The sequence below is a fragment of the Eufriesea mexicana genome, unplaced genomic scaffold (genome assembly GCF_001483705.2).
Source record: "Eufriesea mexicana isolate 0111107269 unplaced genomic scaffold, ASM148370v2 scaffold221, whole genome shotgun sequence".
Classification (NCBI taxonomy): domain Eukaryota; kingdom Metazoa; phylum Arthropoda; class Insecta; order Hymenoptera; family Apidae; genus Eufriesea; species Eufriesea mexicana.
In genome coordinates, this window is record NW_016908377.1 from 150,892 (window position 1) to 176,632 (window position 25,741).

The window sequence follows — 25,741 nt, forward strand, 5'->3', positions numbered from 1 at the left end:
GGAAGAGAAAGTACTATCTTCATTGCAACATTCATGCACTTCATCGTGGTTTAATATCATTGAACAGTAAAGAAAAAACATTTTCTTCATAGATATTGTACAATGTTTGTGAAATGAAAGTGAAATAGTACTTTTTGAAATACTTCGTTGATCAGGTTGAATATGTTTGCAAATGTTGTAAATTATGTTTCATCTTTGTTTTCTATGTTGTTCATTAATAGTGAGAAATACGATACGGCGGTACTCAAAATCTGTAAAATGTAATAGAAAATTTCAATTGTCGATTAAAAAATATTTACAGCAACGTAACGTAAACATATTTTTATTGCTATTGTCATTGATTTGCTATTAAATTTTATAGTTTCTCGATAGTTAAAAACACATGAAGTATAGTAAATATAAGCTTAAAGAAATTCGAGATTTGTCATCCTTCGTTAATGTTTATTGTAATTCATTCTAATAATATTGTAATTTAATTGCAAAATTGAAGAAATATGATTATCATCAGACAATCAAAATAATGTGTAACGATACTTACTCTGCTTGTTATACTTACCGTGGTGTAAGTTTCCAGTGACACAGGGAAAAATCCGTTCGCAGTTAGACAACAAACTCGTCTAGCTCGTACGATCACCATTATCAGATCGTCCCGAAGCTTTTTCCCAGTTGTATTCATCGGCATGACTGTCCACAACGCCGAATATGCTCCTATAGCAATGTTATCGCTGTGTTCTATTATACCATTGCAGCTATAGGTGAACGTAAACAATAAAGACATCGAGCCGATTAAAAGAAAGACGAAAATGGCGCGTCTCGTGGTTGGTGCTTCTGCCTAAGAGAAAACAATTTTTAAAGAAAAATGTGTTTTACAAAAATATATTAAAATTAAAATGGTAAAATTGAAAAGAATATTTAGATCATTTTAGTTAAAATTATATTGGGATTTAAAATATTCATCCCTCTATTTTTATTAACTTGGAAATGCTGTGTTATTATTTCAATTTCCAAAACCTACTAAATTTTCTCAATCAAGTTTATTATTCTACAATTTAACGAATTATATAGGAATAATACAGGAACTTATAGAAATTATATAGGAATTATTTAATTTTGTTAATCGAATAAATATTCCACTGTGCACAATTGCTTATATGGAAAGAATTGTCGGGATAGAGACGTGAGAATAGAGAATTATGGTCTATAGTATATTTTTATATTTTAATTCAGCGCAATTAGAATTTAAATGTAAATTTCCACAGAGGATCCTACAAGATATGCATATATTTAAATATCACTGCGACGATTTTACATATTTTTCCTTTAAAATATTCCTAAAATTTCACCTCGTTCTGATTTTTATAATAGATACAAGGTGAAACATGGTAACAATACGAATTAAAGACAATTTCCATGTATCATGTATCATAAACATCGAAGTAACATTTAATTTAAATAACACTTCTTAACAACGATACCAGACAAAATGTTTCAGAAGCAACGATTCAATGTAACTTAAAAAATGTTCGTCTTTCAGGCAGTGTTCAAGCAACGAAGATGTTTGCAGCATGTCAAATACTAACCACCAACACTTGATAACCGAACAGGCAAATTAATATACTGAATACCAACACCTGTCCAAGTATGATCATCGTGTACACGTTTTCAAGTTTGTCGCAAAAGTCGATCAGTGCTTGATGTTGTCGAACATACAGCTTGAATTTCTCGTAAAACTCGTGCACTTGCTTCGCGAGTACCGATTCTGCATCTTTTTCGATTATCTGGCAGCCTAAGTCGCACATTGTCGCGAGTCTGTACCGGAGTATGCGAAACTGACCAGCCAAATGTATGGCCATGATGCAGAAAATATTGTCGAAGCAAAAATAGCTGGTACCAACGCAGTAGAGACTCCCTGCCTGTAAGAAATAAAAGTAACTTCTGCATTGAAAAGCGGCCCAATTTTAGCTAAAGATTTCAATTTCACGTGACAATTATAAATAATCGCTTTACAATATTGCTTTTAACAGTTATTCATTATTTTTACAGTTCTAAAGTATTATTTAACGAGTGCTGTTAATGAAGCTTGTTTGATAAGTGACTATTAGAAGAACAATGAAAATTTGAAATACCTCTACAATAAACATTATTTCGTAGTAAGGTGACATGGATAACGGCAAATTCAACCACACAGTGAATGGAAGTACTCTTTCGGATTCATTTCTCTCACGATTCACTGCATCAAATGTTTAATTTATGAATCAGCTTTTATAAATTTATTATAAATTTTGTAATTTTCTATTGTGCTATTCGTTTAAATATTTTTCTATGAGGATGTAAAATGGAAATGTCAGAATTGTTAGAATTAAACATTTTTTGAAAACATTTTCTTACATTTTATAAGGACATAAGGATATCCTCAATTGCATACAAATACAGATAATATTTTAATAGATGATCTATAGAATTTTTTTTATTAATATTGTAGTATCGCAAGTTTTCCACTGCATGTACATGTTGCTTTACGAAAGTCAGCGAGGGTTCGAAGACCAGGTCATTCGGAAAACCCTGGGCGATACGACAGGCCCTTAGCAAGACCATATTTGGTCATGTTGGGGAGGCATTGGAAAACGAGTGCAGGGTGTGCATGGTGGGAAGAAGAATATAAAAGGACAAGGACGTTCTGAGTTAAGAGGGTTGTCGATTAGGAGAGTGGTCGAAAGAGAGTTGTCGATTAGGGAGTTATCGAGTTGAGAGTTGTCGATGAGTGAGTTGTCAGTGAATTGTTGTCGAAGTTAGTTGAGAGAGTTATCGAAAGAGAACTGTTGTCGAGAGCAGGGGTTGTCGAGTTGAGAGTTGTCGATTAGAGAGTTGCTAAGTCAGTGGAAAGTTGTCGAGTTGAGAGTTGTCGAAGTTAGTTGCCAGAGTTGTTGTTGTTGCTAATATTTGTGAGTTGCTAACAATTGTGAGTTGTAATAGGAGAGTTGCTGCAGAAGTGTAAGTTGAACGTTGTGATAAATTGTAATAATTCGTGTCTTTATCGTTACTCGCATAGCCTATCACCGTTAATTTATTATTAAATAAATATATATACTATCACCAAGTCGCCTCTAAAATATTTTGATAACTATTCGTTGGTAATTTTTGCAAAACTATTGCACTTCTATCTTACGTATGTTACAGATGAAACAATTGTTACAATAAATTGTGGACATATAATATAGCGAAACTTACGAAATATTGGTGGTAGTACATAAGATAGCATGGCACACATGCCAATCGTGGTAACAGAGCAGACGAAAAGGGTACAGATCTTATTGCAATTCTCTAAAATTATTTTCTCTTGGAAATCGTACTTAACATTCCAAAACTTTTGTTGCATGTCTACAATTAGACTTATAAAATCTCCTCTATGCTTCAATATGACACATATCTTGATTAAACCCATTAGCACTGTTAAAGCTGTGGTGAGAGAATAGAGGACGTCCTGCAATGCGTTATTATGAAATGATTAATAGTATAGTAAATAATTCAATACTAATATAGTTAATGACATGTTATTAAATGTGTCATAAGTTCAAGTGTATTGTTTGTATTAGGCATAATAATATGAATAATTACTTAGATAAAATACTATTTGAAGTATTAAAAATATTCCAAATTTTATTATTATTTAAACATTATTAATATAGTAAATACAATTTTCAATTATTTTTTAAAATTATTTATCGAAATAAAATGTACCTTTAAAATACGTGTTATACGTGTCTTTATTAGTATTTTGTACTTGATAAACTGGAAATTTGAAATGACTAAATAATATTTTCAAGCAGTATTTTAATATTAAATATTAAATATTAAAATACACGAATAGAAGACACGTATAACACGTATTTTAAATGTACATTTTATTTCGATAAATAATTTTAAAAAATAATTGAGAATTGTACTTATTATATTTTAATACACCTTAATATTGCTAGTAGCACATCACTTAGGCTCAAAATGATCACTGTTAATAAAATGAGCAATAGATTCCTCAACTTCAAAGAGACGTATTCTTTCATAGCACAAAATTTTGTATCTAATCTAGAGCATGATGAAATTCTTTTTACAGTAATATCGAATAACAAAAGGACCAATAATCACCAATATTTGTTGAGAATATACTTCTACAAATTTCTCTTTTAAATATTTCTTGTTCTTCGAGATTTTTATTACTCGAAGAAAATACAAAATATTTCCAAAATTTGTATTAACAAATCCTTAAAGTATCGGAATTATTTATAAAACAATTCGATATTTACAGAATCCAGTCCGATATAAATATGAAATATCTAGATGTACGTACTCCGTTATACATCGAGGTAAAGTACAAATCTCTCACAGCAGTGATGAATCCCCAAACGCTGTTCCATACAGTGTACGTAAGTAATATCTTCATTCGTCGTTTCTCCGTAGGATCGTTAGTGATCCAAATGCCAATGTTCCTCAAGAAGAAGACCGTCACCTTCATCGATATGTCCCAGCGTTGTACTTGCATGCTGACCACCGAACGTCTACAACTGTTGGCCTAGTATTATATTTCGCGTGTGCCCCGAGTGTCAGAATGGTAATGACAGACGTTGCTTTCATATGTCGATTCTTTTTGTCCAACATTTTTGCAACGTTTAGTGTCTTCCTTTGCGTACACATGATGTCTTTCTGGTCACGGGGAACGCCTCGGACTGATATGAAATTGAAAGGTGATTGTTACCTTTCTTTTGGCCGGACCTCGAACTAGAAGGTAACAATTTGATTATATGTTTGTCTATTGAAGGATTTTGTTCAATTATTTATAGGAGTCGGCACATCTTTAGGTTCCTCGTTCTATGGATGCCAAGGGATCATTTTTGATCGGGGCCTATAGAGTCTGGTCTAGAACATCGTTCAGAGAGTATCGGTTATGGAATATAGTTGGAGTGGCAGGTAAACGTGCATGGTGAGTTGAGAAGCATCGATTGGTGTTATGTGATTTTAGTTAATGTGGAGATAATTGGATATTTTCATTGTTGATACGGTGAAATATAAGTTTCCGTTAATTACTTACACGTTTTATGTTCAGTTAATTACTACTTGCATTGGGAAAATATTTCTATTCAAAGATTCTGAATATATTATATAATGGTCACTGATTACACGTTTGATATTCATAAAATGCATCGAATACACTAATTCGTTGAATTCAAAGTTATCTACAATTTTATATTTATACACGTCATACCACTGGCACCAAAGTTTGTTTTCTAACATTACAATTCATCTATTACATAAATTTGTATTCGTATAGTGAATTATTCATTCGCTATTCCCATGGATGATTCCCTCATGAGAGTGATGTACGACATAGTGGAACTTAGAAGCTGCAACAGAAGGTTTCACTACTATCGTTATAATTCTTCACAAAATTTGTATATTGGTATTAAAATCTTACTATCGCTTCCAATTATTCGTTAAAAAATAAAATCATTTTGTAAACAATGAGCAAGTGCCCAGACACTTTCGACCTACGTGGTACATATAATTATATGCTATATAATATGCTATATAATTTATTATATTATATGAAATATAATTACATAATTATATGCTATAGGAAGCGATATTTACTGGAAAAATTAGATTAAATACGAAACAATTTGCATACAGTAGTAGCCGTTTCCAAAGACACAGGAAAGAATCCTCCAGCGGACAAGTAGCATGGTCGCATCGACTTCATCATCATCATTTTTATATCCCTCCGTAGCATCTTGCCAGTTTCCGTCATTGGTAAAACCATCCACCAACCTGAATACGTTGCCATGCTAATATTCTCACTTTCCTCTATCAATCCGTGACAGCTGTATGTGAAGAAAAGTATGTGGACTAAGCTACCGATCATGTGGAAAACGAAAATGAGCCTCGTCGAAATAACTCCGTGGCAGCTATATGTGAAGAAAAATAAGTGCATCCAGCTACCGATCATGTGGAAAACGAAAATGAGCCTCATCGAAGTAGTTATGTCTGCCTGTATATACAACATATCGATACAAATAGAATCTTATTGGTGCCTGTAGCGAAAATTGATCTATTTACTGATCATTCTAGAATTGCTATAGAATTTAGATGATCAGTGAATAGACTATTGAATTAATTCATTGATAATGGATAATGCACTGTACAGATGGCTGTATACGGTTGCTTTATTCACTGCTGATAGAATCTTGGTACCTGTAGCGAAAATTGATCTATTCATTGATCCTTTTAGAATTGCTATAGAATTTAGATGATCAGAGAATAAGCCATTGAATTAATTCATTGGTTAATTCTAGACCAATGGGCGTTTCGTTTTGAAGATGAGAAAATTCTTAAAAAGGAAAAGATGCAAGGTATCATTAACCCTCTGCCCTACGATTTAAGATTCAACAGCGTGGTCCAAAAGTGGGGGTCTCGAGCATGCATTAGTAGAATATCAGTGTGGGGTCTCAAGAGACCCCGTTACCGCTTCGCGAGGGACCGTGCTCCGAGGGTTAACTGTTCAAGGATCGAAGTGACATCGGTATGCAAAAATGAAAGTATAGCGTTTCAATTGATTTAAGGAAGAATCCACTTACCAAGACTGTTCATACTTACCAGGATTATCTCGTACGCGTCTAAGCACATCAGTAGACTGAAGACCACAACATGAGCGAAAATTGGCAACGTGTAAACGTACTCGAGCTTGTCGCAGAATTTGATCAACGATTGGTGTTGTCGGATACAAATTTTGAAAGTTGTGTAGCAACTGTCCGTGTAACCGTTGAAATCTGTTTGTTCTTCGATGGCCGACCACAGTTTCAACAGCCTGTGCTGCAATATTTGAAATTGGCAAATCACGTGCATGTTCAGCACGCACATAAAGCCGTCGTTGCTTAAATAGGCGGCACCGATTTGTTGCACGTCTAGTATCTGCGAAAATGGTAGATTCCATAAGATCATCGAGGTAAAATCATCATGGCGCATAATTAGTTAACGTTCTAGTCGCTTGAAATTAATCGACATCGCGAAAACGTAAATTGAAATTCACTGTACCAGGGTTACGAAAATTATTTCGTAGTACGGTGTTTCGTTTACAGGCAGATTGATCCATATTTGGAACGGAAGTACCCTCTCTGATTCGTTCTTTCCGATGTTTGCTGAAACACAGTAGACCATGACATTTTATCACCTTCTCGGGTTTCACACGTTATTTACTTTTCTGCATTTTCAGTATTCGTTGCAACGGCAATAACGAAGGCTAGATGTGCATTAGCTCATCTACAGACTGCGGACAACCCTAACCTACAACCAGACTCAACAGATGGGACGCACGTGTGACTGACCTACCGAGCAATATATCACCGCGCTCGCACCAGCACCTACTCATAATGGCAGTTAAAAGGATTTTCGCAATAAAAGTAAAACTTGTTAAGAATATAATGAACTGATGTAGATGAGATGCTCACAAAAGGGATCAAACGTGATCTGTGGCATATGAAGAATAATCAGCAACTAGTAATGGAAAAAAAGTCAGCTAGCGGATTATTCCGCGCTCGGTGATAGGCGACAGTCGTAGCTCGCGGAATATTCCGCGGTCGGTGATAAATGACTGTCGTGGCTCGCGGAATATTCCGCGCTTGGATGCAAATGGGTTAAGACTTAGCTGACAATAGGCCTGTGGTCTGCACGTGATCCGCATACGTTAGAAGCCTGAGGCCCTAGCAAGGGGGCATAAACGGCAGATGGGGACACCAGCGCGCGAGTGGACTCCGCGTACCACACCTTGAAGGAGAGGGTGCCCCCTCCACCACCGTCTTCGTTTGGGAGGATCTTCCCTTCCTCCAAAGTGATCTTTGAGGTTTCGTTTCGAAATGTCTTCCTCGATTTTTCTAAGATCGGGGTTAGGAAGAATCGAGAACTCTCCAAATATTATTGGCTAATTGGACCAAAGGCGTCCCCTTAGTCTGCAAATCGGTCAGCTTGAAGGAAGGAAAGGTCCTCCAAGATGAAGACAGAGGTGGAGAGCACCTTTTCCTTTAAGGTGAGGTACGCAGAGACCATACGCGTGCTGGTGATCCCATGGCTGTTGGAAGATCGCAACGATGTCTTCCTTGTTCCATGATAGAATATCATATAAGACGTAAACTAGTAGTCGAAGACAATACCGGGAGATATATAGAAGTAAACCAAAAGTCAGACAGCAGTCAATCACAACGCATATACGTCATATTCAAAATTGCAACTATCAGTGCAATAAAGTGTATACAAAACGAAACTGCTCTTCATTGCACACCCAAGTGCTCAGTATCTTGATGAGTATGACATACTGAGATAAGGCATACAGCAAAACAAACCTTGGCTGCCTTCGTGGAACAGTATTTACTATCAATTATTCCAACTCGAATGATTCTTTGACCGTGCTGAACTTAAATAATTATTCCGGAATATGGAGAAAAACGCGACGTACCTTTATCATTATTTAAAACTTTTAAATTTTCTCCAGCTTCGAATTAAATATTATAAATGAAGAAAAATTGGAATTTACGACGTTATAATACAATTTACTTGATTCTTTTAGAATTATTTTAACGCGGGATGGTGTTACTCACAAATGATAGGTGAAATTACATAGAACGCCAGTGACGTTTGCGTGACAAAGTATGAAGTTATGGTCCATAGTTTGCAAAACCTTCGGCAGTTCGTGAAAAGTATTTTCTCATCGTGATCGTACTCGAAATGCCAGAAATTCTTTTGTGCAAATAATATTAGATTCTTGAATTCCGCTTTGCGAATGCTTATTATTAGAATCTTGAACATCACCAGTGTGATACATATTAAATTATAAAACAGAAAGGTACAATGCTGAAAAAATAAATATCGAGAATTAATAACACGTTAATCCAATTTCAAATATTTGCTAGATGTATCAATTAAATAGTTATTAAATAGTTTCACAATTAAATAGTTATTACAATTAAATAATTATCCCCATTTTGGTTCCTGTGCATTCTAAATATCACCAGATCTTGCTTATATCCTCTAGAACCAAGTATTAAGTAATTCCCAGTAAACAATTTCTTGTATTATATTTTTCAAAAATCATGATTTAGCTGTCATCAAATATTGTCTCCAATATTAAAACAGAATTGAAACGATGAGATATTTTTGGTCACAATCCAAATGTCCAACCAATGTTGGACAGTGGCCAATTATTAAATCAATTCTGATCAATATTGAAATATTAAATTCAGTTTAACTATCAAAATCTCAAATTCATTTTAAACATCACCCAAATGTTAAATCAACTTTCAATATTACCCAAGTATTAAACTAACGTTCAACTCTATTTGTTGAAACATAGATCCAATTTCAGACATAGGTAGAAATTTTCATGAACACAAGTATCAACAACTGTTACCTAGATGATCTCACATAATGATGCTACCAGGATTTAAGAACAGTGTCACTGATCTACATACTCACGCCAAAGTCACCCCAGGTGTAGTAAGCATCACTTAGATTCAGATATATCGCATAGATGGCCATGAGTATAGTGTAAAACGTAGCGAGCCTCCTTTGTCGTTTCTCGGAGTCGTTAGTCCTTATCCAGACACCGGTGAGCTTCAGCAGAAACTGCGAGAATCTAAGAGATATATCGTTATATTGTGTCTCACGCATGGCGGACCTTTTCCTCGATCCTGATGCTAATTATGCGGTAACTACTAAACTCAGTGACAAAATGTTCTCGCTGAATGTTTTGTCTGATCAATCGATTGTTGCTTACTGGATACATATTTTTCCCTCGAGCTGATTTTTTTAGAGAAAAACGCGTGTGGTACATGTGCGTGGTCACACGTTTGAAGTGACGTCCTATTTATAATGCACACTGCAAAGGGAGCAGGATTATTACACCTTACAATGTAGGTGTATACATTTCGTAGTTCATCGTGTATCGATTATACGTTCGAGATAGAAATTCTGCCACATGGTTATCAGTGTACGATCGCTCGCCAAAGAAGCAGGGATGAAAAGTACGCATGGTTCTCTGAAATCACATATAGCTTATATTTTCCAGTGTATATTGATATGAAGGTTAGTGTATTTGGAAGTAATTCAGTTACGTGTTAGCGAATGTTAGTACTACTTGTGGTGAAGAACTATACGTGAAGATACTAGGTACTGATAATTTTTGTTAGTATTGGAGGAGGAGGAATACTTCCAAGCGGTTGTCAACCTACACTTGTAAGATAGTTCTGAAGACAGGTTGTTAAGGTTTATGATGGTGATGATGGCCAGTTTAAAGTCGCGAATGTTTACTGCACACATGTAGTACACTCTTCCTAATAGAATCTGAGTTGCAAGTCCGGAACGTGAGAATATCAGGCCTTGAGGACGTCATCATCCTGACTAGAGAGAAGGACGAATAGGATTGTGGATCGACTGTCAGGTTAAGTCTACATGATTTTTGTTATCTGTGCAGTTTCAGAAACTAGTTGAAATTTCTTGTGTGTGCGTGACTGATTATCACCACTGATCTAGGGTAATTCGCAGGGGTAGGTCTCTGACTAGTACCAGCGAAGAAGCTTGTAATTAATTAAGTTACGGGGGTCAAAGTAGCGGGTGTCATCCCCCACGTTGTTGAAGTCAGCTGGCTGGTCGCAGGGTATCTTTGTGTGGCGGCGATGCTAGAAGGGACGAAAGGAGAAGGAAGGGACGAGTATAGTGTCCCGTTGTCTGGGATGCAATTGGAAGATTTGGAAGTTATATATATACGAAGCGGAGGTTCTCCGAGAACTTGCGAGAAAGTCCTCGAACCTCCTTGAAGCCGGAATCCGTCTAGCGGCGAGAGTGAGAATGACGGTCGCTACAGTCCTTATGATAGAGTAAGTTGATAATCTCAATCAAGGTATTTGCTATATATTATAACTGCTTTTATTTGCTTTTATTAGAAAAAAAAGTCGAGAATATAGTTGTTTAGAGTTGTTTGGTATTGGTTTATATTTTTACATTTAATTAACGAACAACAACGATTAACCAATATAACTAACCGCTTCCTTTATTCACCCTTATTTAAATTTTACTCTATTATTAATTAATTATTAGACACTGTATTCTTAATTAATTATTAGATGTATTTATTAATTATGCTATTAACAATTTCTATCATTATTTATGATTCGTCTGCGTTTTCTAAGTTATGCATTAAAAGCGTGAAATATGACATAGCAGTACTCAAAATCTGCAAAATGAAAATAAATAATTTTAATTTCCGGCGAAAAAAATTATATTTACATTTATCAACATAATGTACCAATACTTATTCCGTGAGTCATACTTGCCGTGGAATAAGTTTCCAATGATACAGGGAAAAATCCGTTCGCAGTCAGACAACAAACTCGTCTAGCCCGCACGATCACCATTATCAGATCGTTTCGAAGCTTTTTCCCAGTTGTATTCATCGGCATGACTGTCCATAACGCTGAATATGCTCCTATAGCAATGTTATCAGTGTGTTCTATCACACCGTTGCAGCTGTAGGTGATCATAAACAATAAAGACATCGAGCCGATTAAAAGAAAGACGAAAATGGCACGTCTCGTGGTTGGTGCTTCTGCCTGATAGAAAACAATTTTTAAAGAAAAATGTGTTTTATAAAAATGTATTAAAATTAAAATGGTAAAGTTTAAAAGAATATTTAGATCATTTTAGTTAAAATTATACTGGAATTTAAAATATTCATCGTTCTATTTTTATTAACTTCTTGGAAATGCTGTGTTATTATTGAAACGATATTTGAAGGGAAACGTGTTTTTATCTAAATTTATTATAATAATTATTTATCATTATTATTATTTATCTATCTAATTGACATACCATTACACGAAGAACACGAGACTCTGTATCTATATAATTAACAACATTTAATTCGAAAAACACATTTTAAGAGTTATTTCAAATAATTTCTAAATTCTTTTCTGCTATCGCATTTTATACAATGGTAAAAAGTAAAAGATAGAGAAAGTTGTGATTCGATATGATTTTCAAAATTCTTTCCATCGTAATTATATAAATGATATTTAGGTATCCGATATAATTTGGGATAATGACTTTTGCAGCGAGTTAAATACTGACCAACAATACTTGATAACCAAACAGGCAGATCAACAAACTGAATACCACCATTTGCCCAAGTGTAATCATCGTGTACACGTTTTCAAGCTTGTCGCAATAGGCGATCAGTGACTGATGCTGTCGGATGTATTTCTTCAGTTTCTCGTAAAATTTGTGCACCTGATTCAGCAACATGGATTCCGTATTCTTCTCGCGAATCTGGTGATCGATGTCACAGAGATTCACAAGTCTATATCGAAGTATGCGAAACTGACCAGACAAATGTATGGCCATGATGCAGAAAATGTTATCGAAGCAAAAGTAGCAGATCCCAACCCAACACATACTTATCGTCTGTAAAGAATCAAAATTACTGCCATTTTGATTGTTGCACATTCAGTGCAATATTTTACAATTTCATTATAATGAATTATAATTGTTAATCCTGGAAGTACAGTTTTGGCGATATTATTACTCGCATTAGGAAATACTATATACTATATATATACTATATACTATACCCCATACCCTAGGTAAAACACGATGGCACATTGACGCTTGGGCACCATATACGTTAAGTACATGGAGTATAGGGCATTATAATTCAGTTTGTTTTTCTGTTTGAAACCCCTACAGTAAACACAGTAAACACGAGATAGTCAAACAGGACTAACTACCGTACAAAGTTATCAGCTCTAGACCATAAGACTTTTAGAGTACCCTACGTGTTCCAAAGGAGGAAATCAATTGATTCACAAGAAGAAATATACAGTCCACTAATTATTCGAAGATACACAAAATTTCCTTAACACTAGAACTACCAACCCAGTGAAAATGACTGGTCCCAGAATTTTCCTTTTTGCATTCACCGAACACATACACCTGCTTTAAGAATAAAATTGGTATCAACCCATATTAAGAAAGAACTGTAATCAATATATTCACTCATATTCATCATACCGATCGAAATTACTATAATCTGTGCACGTTATAGTTAGGTACTCATTAAAGATCGGTAGTTCTAGTGTTAAAGAGCCATCTGTCACTAATCGTTGCCAACCAATATCAACCTAGTCACGATATACAATATTGACAGATTTCTAATTGACCGAATAGCATATTGCACTGTGAGAAGTTTGTTCTTTGAATATAAATGAATTTCTAAATTACTAGTTAAATGTTCGTACTTATATGCTTTGTCAGCTATTATTAGTTTGGGAAGCAATCTGTTTATTTAATTCCAAAGAAATCATTGAAATTTGAAACTTTTCTTGAGGCATTTGAAATATTTGAAACATTATTATTTCATATCAGTGGTACTAATGAAAGGTATTTCAAATAACTTGATTATATGAATAATGGTTCAAATTATTTTATAGTGTCTATAGTGAAAAGACGTTGTGAACTGATTGTAAGTGCTCCGGATTCACAGGAGAACTTTCATATGACATATTCATGTAGGCCATCGTGTATTAAGGTTCATTTCGTGAGTAGTAAAATATAGACATGTAATGAAACGAATAATCGTTACATAAAGTATGAAAATATAATATATACCTGTACAACGAAAATTATTTCGTAGTAGGGTGTCACTGATACGGGCAATTTTATCCACAAATTGAAAGGGTGCTTTCTTTCAGCTCCTTTATTCTGCATATTTTCTATAACAGACCCGCAAATAATTATTTTCATATTAAACTTTATATAAAAATTTTTAATTTTATGTTAAATATTAAATATTAAATATTATCAATTCATATGAAATTATTTTTCATGTAACTTTCACTATATTTAAACGATTGAATTTCTAAGATCACGAAATTTTCAATCGTTGAATACTTTATTAGATAAATTAGTCAGTAATAAATTTGTCAATATGGTAAATTAGAAATTACTCGTTATTTTGTACAAACACGATATTTGTGTATGAGGAATATTATAAATAAGAAAATTTGAGCAATATACTGAAAACAAATACCATAATTTAACTTACCCATTAATGGTGTTATTATGAAGGACACCATAGCACAAATCCCAATGGTGGTAACAGAGCAAACGAAGAAGGTGCAAACTCTTTTACAATTGTTTAAAATTTCTTTCTCCTGAAAATCGTACTTGACATTCCAGAAATTCTGTTGCATGTATAAAATTAGGCTCGCAAAATCACCTCTGTGCTTCATTATGATACATATCTTGAATAAACTCATAATTACCGTTAGTGTGGTAGTAATAGAATAAAGAATATCCTGAAACGTGTTATCATTGAATAATTAGTAGTGTGGAAAATAATTCAATATTAATATTGCTAATAATATCTAATTAAAAGAAATATCAAATGCATTGTTTGTATTAGATACAATTATATGGAAAACAATACAGATAAAGTACCATTTGGATTATTAGAGTATACTCAAAAATATTATTTACACATTTGCAATATATCAAACAATTTTTTTATTAAGTACAAACCAATAATGAAAACACACATTAAAATACTTCTAATGTTTACTTTATTTCGCTAAACAATTTAAAAATGATTGAAAATTATAATTAGTACTTTACACCTTAGTGTAGACCTTAGACAACTTAATACTGCTACTAGCACTTGATGTCCGTCCACGTGAAAATGATCACTATTCAAAAAATCAGCAACAGATTTCTCAGCTTCTAAACGATGTATTCTTCCAAAGAAAAAATGGCGTAATTAATCTAGACGAGAGTAAATTGTTTTCATCGCAATATAAGTAAAGCAAATAACAAATACATTAATAATCATCCAAATTCAATCCAAATTCCAAATACGATAATATTCTCCCAAGTATTTCCCATTAATATTTTCCTTATTTATTGAAATTTTATTACTTCAGAAAAATACAAAAATTTCCTGTAGAATAATTTCCAAAATTTGTATTAACCCTTTGACTGCCACGCAGAAATCATATGTTTCGCTCAGGACGCCACGGAAGTGCACTACTAGATGCGAGACTTGTTCTAATATTTTTTGATGTTCTAATAAAAATTTTTAATCGTTCAATAGGGCACTTTTTATTTCAAAGTATCTTCTAATTAGTGGTTATATTCAAACCGCACTAATTATTAATTTTCATCCAATGTTGTTCAATGTAGTGTCAGTAGTTCAAGCGCTCCGGTCACCAATGACCACCCCATGGCGCCACAGGAGAAACCGTGGCCGGTCATATATGACCAACGTGGCAGTCAAAGTGTTAATAGATAACTATTAATAAATAAATTAAGAATAACGCCATAATTTTTAGAATAATTCAGCTTTTACAAAATATAATACAGTATAAATATAATGTGTACAGACATACGTACTCCATTGTACAACGTGGTGAAGTACAAATCTCGGAGGATGGTTATCAGCCCTAACAACGTGTTCCACACTGTATAGATGAGCAGTATCTTCATTCGACGTCTTGTCGCGGGATCGTCACTTTCCCATATGCCGATGTTCCTCAAGAAGAAGATAGACACCTTCATCGATATGTCTGAAAGTTGTCCTGCTTGCATGCTGACTGCCGAACGTCTAAGGCTGTTGGCCACTTGTATCGTGAACTGCATGGATCCCGGGTGTCTAAATCGTGGTAATGATAGACGTTGTTGTCATTTGTCGATTCCCTTTGTCCCACATTCTTCCAACATTCCGTGTCCTTTTTCGTGTGCACGTAACGTTTCTCTCGTCACGATGACACCATCGATTGACATGGAATAGAAGGATGATTGCTACTTTTCTTTTGGTCAGATTTCGAAAGAGAAGGTAACAATTTGATTGCATGTTCGGCTGTTGATGGATCATGTTATATTATTTAGAGGGGTCGGCGCATTTCTAGTCTTCTCGTCCTATGGATTCCAAGTGATCACTTTTTGATCGTGGTCTATACCCTCAGGAGTAGGAGGTTGTTCGGATACTATGGGTATATTTGTGACGGAGTATGTTTCGAGTGACAGGAAGGAATGTATGGTGAATCGAGAAGCATCGATTGCTGTTACTTGATTGCGTTATGTAATAACATAAGAAAGGACCAGCATAATCGAGTCGCATTGACAAATGAAGAGAGTAAGTACATGACAGTATTTAATATCAAAAGGTGAAACACGAATTAATAACTTTACACGAACTATTAAATGATATGACACACAAAGGAATTTGTTATTTAAAGTATTCTTATAATGCTTCGTGATGTGTGCATGCTTGGTTAATTATTCGTTCGAGCTTCTCATTGAGGACTCCCTCATGAGAGTGAAATATGACAACGTAGAACTCATAAGCTGTAACAACAAGATTTGGTATGGTTATAAATTTCTGTATAAAATTTCATTGAATATTATAGCGAATTATAATTATCACATTTTAAACGTGTATTTACATACACACGTATAATATATGTATTAAGTGGATATTAATACTATACTGATATAATATTGATATCCATGATATAACATAATATTAACGTTAATGTGATTAATTAGTTTTAATATTAATTATAATTAACAATATTAATGTAGCATAAGTCATATATTATACAGGGTGTCCCAGCAATGGTAGTACAATCGGAAAGGGGGTGATTCTATATACAGAAACGAATAAAGAAAAAGAATAAAATTTTTTCATTTGAAGCTTCGTTGTCAAGAAAATCGACTTTGAATCGATCCATCGAATGCACTGATTTACTGGTCCATCTGTCTTAGAATAGAATAGGATAGAAAATGAAGCTTCCAATAAAAAAATTTTATTTTGTACTACTATTGCTGAGACACCCTGTATAATTTTATATTATATGATACGTTTCCTACTGACATAAAACAAAAGAAACAGATCAATTTATATGAATCATTAATACGTAACAAAATTATTTAAGGAAAGGGACAGGTTACATTACTGTTCATAAGTATCCTGACACTTTCATTAATTTCCAGTAACCATTTCTAGTAATCATAATTTGCAATTTAAAAGAAAATAAAGAAAACAGGTAAAATTACACGAAACATAAATACGTAATGAAATTATTAACTAAGTAATTATTAATCATTAATTAATTTAAGGAAAAGAAGAAGTTCCATTAATTTTCATACGTATCTTGACGCATTCGTTAATTGCTAGTTACCATTTCTAGAAATCATAATTTGCAATCCAATACCAAATTATCGATTAAAATCAAGAACACTCAAATTTTAATAAATTGGAAAATTTTATAAATTACCAGGGAATGAAAACGTTTACCGAGAACAAAGAAAAATTGAAAACTACAATATTTAAGAAAAAGAGGATTAGGCAGAAAAAGGGTAACATACGGCAGTAGATGTCTCCAAAGATACAGGAAAGAATCCTCCAGCGGACAAGTAACATGGTCGCAACGATTTCATTATTATCATCCTCACATCCTTTCGTAGGTTCCTGCCAGATTCTGTCATTGGCAACACTTCCCACCAGCCGGAATACGTTGCCATGCCGATATTTGCGCTTTCTTCTATCAAATTGTGGCAAACGTATGTGAAGATAAATATGTAGGAGAAGTTACCGGCTATGTGGCAAATGGAAATGACGCGCGTCAAAATAGCCACTTCTGCCTGTGTACATAACACATGGTTAACGTAGTTGCGCTTAAATGATATAATATCCCGGAATAAAAAAATTTCGCAAACGTGTGTTTGTGAAATTTTGAGGAATATTATTTGGAATATCTTCGAGGAGGTAATTTGAAGAAATAATTTACGTGAAACTTATACTTTCTCGAATGACTATAGTCCTATGGTACGATAGCTTATAGGAACAACGGATACTTCGTTCACACGTACCACAACAATCTCGTACGTGTTAAGGCACATTAGTATGCTGAAGATGACAACATCGCCGAGGATTGGTAGCATGTAAACGTACTTGACCTTTTCACAGAATTCGATCAGCATTTGATGCTGCCTGATGCACTCCTTCAAGGCTGTATAACAATTATTGGTGTGATCGATGGAATTCGTTTCTTTGTCGGAGCCTTGCCACAGGTTCGATAGCTTGCGTTGCATCATGCGAAATTGGTAGGTCACGTGCATGTTTAGGACGCATAAGAGATTGTCATGGCAGATATATGTGGCGCCAATGTGTTGCAGAGTTAGTATCTGTCAGATTGGTAATTTATAGGTAAGTAACTATTAACTCGTAGCAGTTTGTCTCTATATTATCGTCATCTCCGGTGAATATTAGCGATTTAATTAATCGTTATATAATGTATTTGCAAATGAACAGGTTTCGAGGAGGCAAATTAAGATTTGGGCTACCTGCGTGGCGAATACTATTTCGTAATACGGTGTCTCGTTTAGGGGCAGATCTAACCATATTTTCACCGGATGTGTCCTTTCTGACTTGTTCCCTCCGATGTTTGCTGGAACAGTGTGGATGGTTTGTAAAGTATTTCGAGTCTTATGGATTAGTAATTTTTATATAACGTTGATATTCCTTAGTAATTAATTTCTGAACGGGGTTTCAATTGTTTATTTCAGATAACTGGTTCATAGTAACGAAATAAAAAATTTGTAATTTAATTTTTCACTAAGGATAAATAGGAATTACTATCATTTGAAGAGTATATTTTGGTTTTGGATTGCCTGAAAAATCGATATGTCGTAGTGTTATCAGAATTGCATTATAAATAGTTCCAAGTGGGATCATGCCAATTTTTTCATGAAGTCTAGGAATATATTTATTATTAATTATTATTACCCAATAGTGCTTAGAATTAATACTATTATTATTCTATATTATCATGGCAATTGTTATTACCGTCATTGCCATTATTACCATTATTATTACATACATTTGTTATTAATAATTATTATTAAGGAGTATACTTTTATTTTCATGCTACAAATATGTTCATTTCAGAAATATAGGTCATACCTGTTCCAAAAATATCGTATATTGATTCTACAAATGATCATCCTTTCCATCATTTTATCAAGGATTGACTTACTCACCATAGATCGGTACAATTATATAAAAAGCCGAGGCGACTTGTGCAATGCAGCATATACATATGGTCCACAAGTTGCAAAATTCTCGACACTTCCTCAACAGTATTTGATCCTCGTGATCATACTTGACATGCCAAAAATTCTGTTGTGCAAGTTTTATTATATCGTTTAAAACCGTATAGCGCATTCTGACTGTTACAGTCTTAAATAGTGACAGGCTAGTGCACAGTACATTAGACATGGCGTAGCAGCAGCGCTGAAAAATTGAATTCAAAAATTTATTTCAATGCTACACGACATATTGTAGGCCTCAAAGATATTTGGAAACCTATGTAATTTGAATTTCATATTCCGTACTTTAAATAAAAATTTCAGAATTTCTTATATTGTAATTATTACTTGATTATACAGTTTAACAGTTACTGATGGAAAAATGACATTGGAGAGAGATTTTAATCCACGCGCTTCCAAATATTTCTATGGTTGATCTTACATGTTTTTAAATCTTACATTTTTGTCTTTAATTATGTTTCTTATTACGCTCTATAAATTTTTGATATTAGAATAATACGGTGTCGAAATATTCCCGAAATAATTAATAATTAACGTATTTAATATGACTTTTGCCTAATTAACATATATCAAATATCATATGATTATATACATACTGTACCATTTTAAATATCACTAAACTTTAAACATTTCTTTAAACGAAAAATTTTGCTATATTCGCATTCGCGAATGTTTCGTTAAAATCAGAAAGTCTTGTATTAAAAAATGATCATCCAACTTACGTTCAAGTCACCCCATGTGTAGTACATGTCAGTTGAACTGAGATATAGAGCGAAAATGTGCACCACAATTGTGTACGTCATGGCGAATCTTCTTCGACTTTCCTCGGTATTGCTCTCGTTCATCCACGTTCCCGTGAGTCTCAGCAGAAACTGCGACGTTTTAATCGACATATCAGTGTATTGCAGCGAATGCATGGCAATTCTTTATCGAGATCTCAATTTTTAAGTCACTCGTCAACCGACAGATTTGTAGGAAAAATGTTCCAAACGAATGAAGCTTGACGTGACATTGCTTTGATCAATATGAGACACTCAGTTAATGATCATTTCTTGACGGTCAATTTCTATGTCTTTTCATCAAACGAACTGTCACGATTCGCACGTCACACGACTGCAGGTGTACATCCAGTAATTTGTCACGTATCGATTATTGTATCGTCAAAAACGAGTACTATAGTGCATGGTCACTCGGGAAAGAAACGTGATGTGATCAGGAAAGTATATATGATTGTTTGCATATAGTGAGAAATCATGACACGGTATGCGTAGTATATTTCAGGATCGATTGGATCATGTGTGTGCATGTGTGATGTGAAACGATGATATAAATTAGTGTATTCAAAAGTTGTATAATTTAACAAAGAATGAGGATTACTCCTCTGATGACTGACGATGTATAAAGATGTTCTTAGTAATCGTTCGAACTGGGTGCTACAGTAATTGGGCACTACAATTGAAAGTGCACATTACAGTACTTACATTTATTAATGATATGAAGAATGACATGATTTCGTTCAGTCTCGTGATAGATTCATTCCTGAAATGTTTCGGTCACTCAACTTGTCAAACAGTAAGAACTACTGAAACGTAGTTCAAGTCAGTTATAGTTGTATATTACTCATTTCGCAGACAAAGATTTTGTTCCTTCCTTTATGGATACAATTGTTCTACTGTGTGTATTTTATTCCTTCGAAAAATAAATGATTTTTACTACCTCGATACTTATTTTAATATGTATAAAATCACATTTCTAGATATTTATTCACAGATTGTCAATGAAAATTTCCTCATGCTCTTGTGGAGATGATTGGAGGAAATTTTTTAACAAAAAATATATCACTTTTATTTGAAACTAAATTTATCTGAGCATTTTAAATTCATTGTTCTATCCGACATTGGTATTATTAGTTATGTTTCACGTTCGTCTACGGCATGGCCTCTCAGAAAAGTAAAATATGATACTGCGGTGCCCAAAATCTATAAGAAGAAAATGAACAATTTATACGTTCGTAATAGCATCATACAATCTTAAAAACGTTCGACATGATAACAATAGCTATCGTAATTAACAGATTATAAATGCAAGAAAACACAGTCTAGTACTTCCCTGGTTCAGAGCGACAAAAAAATTTGTCATACTAAATTAAACTGGGTAATTAAATTATCTTTAATTACCAGTAGTTTTCATTTATATATTAAAATCGGATATTCTGCATACCTATTATAGAAAATAATTCCTTTAAATAATTATAACTCGAAAATATTTAATTCCGAAAAACAATATCATAAAGTACGTACAACGTATGCAAACGACGTTTTTTTAGTTTGAAGTTTGCCCTCATGGAAGAAACGCTTACCCCAGTGAACGTTTCCAGCGAAACAGCGAAGAATCCATTGGCAGTGAGGCAGCAGAGTGTTTGAGATCTCATGACAACCAATACCAAGTCTTTCCGCAACATTTTTCCATACTTGTCCATTGACAAAATCGGCCATATGCTTTTATAAGCAGAAGTAGCCGCATCCATGCTGCTCTGCATCAAACAGGCGCAACTATACGTGAACATCAGCAGCTGACTTATGCAGCTCATTATATGAAACGCGAATACAAGGCGTCTCGTAATGGTAGCTTCTTCCTATAGAAATCGCATTACGAACATTTTTACACGATGGCAAAGTGAATATTATTCAACTGAAGCAATTGTACAAGGTAAGAACTAAAATGTTATTTTTAATTACCGCGGTCTTGACTGATTTTCTTTTTTAACACTAGACCTATTAAATTAGACAGAATTATCGATTTTGGACTTTTTATTCCTCCAGTTGCTGTCAGAACGTTATCTATTAGGCATTTCCTAATGTTTTTTAATTTATAACACTGATCTATTTTCCCAGGAATTAAGAATGTTATATCACAAAAATATATTTGCAATATTTGTGGTACAAATTACCAAAAATAACGGAGTTACTGTATATGTACTGTATTAAATATGCATTGGATTATTGGACGGTGGTTCTAGTGTTAAAAGACGATTTTATTATAAAAGAAGAATCATTACGATGAATTAACAGTGAGAAAATAAGCATTACTAACCATAAGCAACAAGTACCCATCGAAACAGATTAATAAGCTAAATAGTGTCACTTGTCCAAGTGCAATTAAACCGAATACATCCTCGAGTCTCTTACAATATTCAAGTAACGCTTGATGCTGCTGAACGTAAGTCTTGAAAGTCATGTATTTATCTACATTACACGATTCTTTCGAAGCTTCGTACGACTTTCCGTATTCATTTATGTTACACACATTCGTGAATCCATATTGCAAGATACGGAATTGGCAAGCAGTGTGTAAATTTATAATGCACAAAAAATTATCGAAGCACAGGTAAGACACGCCAACGTGATATAAAGCCAGAATCTATGAGGATATAAAACTACAATTTTTATTATGCATGACTTCGTACTATATATAATAAAATATTGAATTTATATTTATAGGTATACTGGAGCACATGAGAACTATATTTGAATATACAGAATATCCGATCTTAATTCATAAATATAAATAATTCTTGAACTACATTTAAATGCTTTTTAGAAGGATTTGAGACATATATGGCCGTCAATTTCACTTTTTTAAATGTAATTATACAAATTTTTAATGCATCTCATTATTACATTATATTATATTATTACTACACATTAGTAATAATATATTTATGACAAATATCATACTCCTTTTTACATGTTTAATAGAAATATTTATGTACGAAATGTGTAAAATTATTAAATATATTGATGTATGTAAATATAATATATATGTTTATATATTATGGTTATTATTACATGCACATATGAATGTAATAATTGTATTGATCATTTATGGATATTCTGTATATTGTTCTCCATACTCCTAGGGTAGTTTCATGTATGTTTCAAAGAACGTAACATCGAATCATTTTTAATTGCTTCAATTCAGTTTTAAAGAATATAATAATTGAATTTTTGATACCTGTAACATAAACAACATTTCGAAGTATGGTGTCTGGTTCAGTGCGTCATTGACCCCCATATTAAACGGAAGTATCCTATCCGTAGCATTTTTCCCTATGTTTGCTGAAAAATATTTTATATTATATATATATAATATGAAATATATGAAATATAAAAATGATGTAAAATAATGACATTATAAAATAATTTTTTGTAGAATTTCGTTACAAATTCTGAAGAATATGTTTTGCATAATGTATTATTATATTCGTTAGGTTTATTATTTTATTACTTAGCATACTATTTTGAGATTTAGAATCAGATTATTAAATTTATTATTAAAAAATTCGTATTTTTGTAATTTTTCCACGTTTTATCGATATACAGAAACCTCACCTAGTACGGGTACTATCACATACGAAATAACTGTTCCCTGAGCGAAGAAAGTGAAGATGAATATCAGCAGTGCACAGATACGACTACAAGTATGCATGATCCTTCGTTCACATGAGTCATAATTCGTGTGCCAGAAGTTTGTATTAGCATACTGAATTAAGGTGAGTAGCTTCTTTCTATGCACAAACGAAATCAAAATCTTGCAAAAAACTATCAGAGATAAAACGTTGCACGCCATATAAACAGTATCCTGTAATCAAAGATTAAAAGGTAGAAATTGCAGGCTACTTTTATGCATTATTAGTTCCTATTGTTAGTGTCTAGAAATTTGTCTATGACAGTAATTGAGGAATCAAGGGTGAAAGTATACTATTGTTATACTATTAAAATATATATGCTAATATTATATTATTATATAGAAAATAAATATTAATCTTAACCCTTCATTACCAAGAAGAAGTCATTCACGTGTAATCTGACGAAGTTGGATTAGCACAAATTTGATTAATCTGATTTTTTATTTTCATAATAGTTTTCGATAATTAAAAAATTCTTCGAACTGGAGGATTATGGAAGATCTCAAAATTGGCTACCATATTTGATCACACTTCGTTTAACTATTTTCAATAAAAATATACACAAAGTTCTCTTGTATCGAATTTTGGGGATTCCGGGTTTTAAAAGCAAGCAAATAATTTACAAAATAATTTCCACAATTTCGGAATTCTGGGAATTGGACAATTTTTGAGAACCTCACAGTTAATTTCCAAATTTGATCTTGTTTCTCTCAACTATTTTTCAATAAACTATGTACATAATTCTGTTCCATTCACGAAACCTCGGTTCTTGGAATAAAACAATTTTTCTTACGTAACAAAACCACCACTCGATTAGAGAAATTATAAATAATTAATTAAAATTAGAGAATTTTGGAAGATTTCAAAATGAGAATTTCCAAAACACCAATCGATTGTCATATTTTAAGAACATTTCACTTGTCAATCACGCCGAAGCGTCCCCTAGAGAAGTACATATCCCTGGTCTCGATCATCAAGGCGATGATGATCGTACAGAATGTATAAAATATACAGATCTTCCTTCGACGTTCCTCGTCATAATTAGACGCAAGCCAAAAGCCAACGATTCTCATGTAAATGGACGTGATGCTGATCGATAGGTCTCTGACATCCTTCAATCCCATGCTGAGCTTCCAATGATAGAATACTCCAATCTCTAATTCCTTCTGGAGCCTCCACTTCGTGTGAAGTTTCATTAATACAGGGTTCTTCTACTGCAATTACCATGATTGGCTCGTTGTCCTCTTCGTTTCTTTTACTTCAAGTAAGTACTTGACAACTGGTTATTTCGAACATCATCATAATTGCTGTTCCATGGTGTGAAAATGAAAGGGGAACGATGCCTCGGATCGATGAATTATACACGGTAGTAGGGGTGTGGTGGATGATGGTAGAGGGGAGTGCAAGTTTAACAGTTCAGCAGTTATGTTGTCTGAGATCCTCGAAAGATATAATGCAGTGTAATTGGATCACATGGTTGTTGTCCATCTTGGATAAGAAGATGAAATTTGGGAAAATTAATTGTAAGAATCATTTTTGGTTACACTCTCCTTGTTATACTTTGTGCTGTTTTTCGGTCAAAGGAATTTCGATTTCATCAAAATTTTGATCAAAGGAATTCTACTCTTTGATTATTTTCACATTTTAGCGCCAAAATATTCATGCTTAAATTTTTGTATTCAAAATAAGCTTACGTGTTTTGTTTTGTGGAGTTAAGGAATATGGCAAGTGAATAATTTATTTATTGATAATGACATGCCTGTTTTGAACTTTATATATCGTGTGATTATTGTTTACTTTTTATGAAATTTGGAAACAGGAAAGGAAAATTTGGAAGTAGGAAGGTAGCTGAAATTGTCTGAAATTATTATAAAAGAGAAAGGGAAAGGTCGAGAATGTATGTACATTAATATGTGTTGTGTTAATTGCATGGGTAAATAGAATTTTTGAAATTATTTATACCGCACAAGAAATTATTTTTATTTTTCATTTATTATTATTATTTAAATTAATTTTTTATGAAATTATTTATACCGTTCAAGATGGTTGTCAATCCGTTAATCTTGAAACAAGTGG

At 33.4% G+C, this 25,741-nt stretch overlaps 3 protein-coding genes across 3 annotated transcripts; all 3 read right to left on the bottom strand.

The window, feature by feature from the left end:
- Nucleotides 1-158: 158 nt before the first annotated feature.
- Nucleotides 159-4,537, bottom strand: LOC108555678 (odorant receptor 4-like). Its single transcript, XM_017911457.1, has 6 exons — nt 4,346-4,537; nt 3,229-3,481; nt 2,127-2,230; nt 1,581-1,913; nt 557-832; nt 159-251 (listed from the first exon to the last, which is right to left on the bottom strand). The coding sequence occupies exons 1-6, from the start codon at nt 4,535-4,537 to the stop codon at nt 183-185; spliced, it is 1,227 nt and encodes a 408-aa protein (XP_017766946.1). The 3' UTR covers nt 159-182.
- A 790-nt stretch (nt 4,538-5,327) lies between these two features.
- Nucleotides 5,328-15,672, bottom strand: LOC108555659 (uncharacterized). Its single transcript, XM_017911437.1, has 13 exons — nt 15,478-15,672; nt 14,135-14,387; nt 13,699-13,802; nt 12,163-12,495; nt 11,370-11,645; nt 11,209-11,269; nt 9,514-9,734; nt 8,640-8,892; nt 7,084-7,187; nt 6,642-6,960; nt 6,018-6,036; nt 5,681-5,933; nt 5,328-5,396 (listed from the first exon to the last, which is right to left on the bottom strand). Exons 1-13 carry the CDS (start codon nt 15,670-15,672, stop codon nt 5,328-5,330), a joined length of 2,460 nt encoding a protein of 819 aa, XP_017766926.1.
- A 690-nt stretch (nt 15,673-16,362) lies between these two features.
- On the bottom strand, nt 16,363-20,114 carry LOC108555683 (odorant receptor Or2-like). The gene is made up of 6 exons (XM_017911463.1): nt 19,920-20,114; nt 19,129-19,381; nt 18,433-18,536; nt 17,959-18,273; nt 17,455-17,730; nt 16,363-16,431 (listed from the first exon to the last, which is right to left on the bottom strand). Exons 1-6 carry the CDS (start codon nt 20,112-20,114, stop codon nt 16,363-16,365), a joined length of 1,212 nt encoding a protein of 403 aa, XP_017766952.1.
- Nucleotides 20,115-25,741: the final 5,627 nt, after the last annotated feature.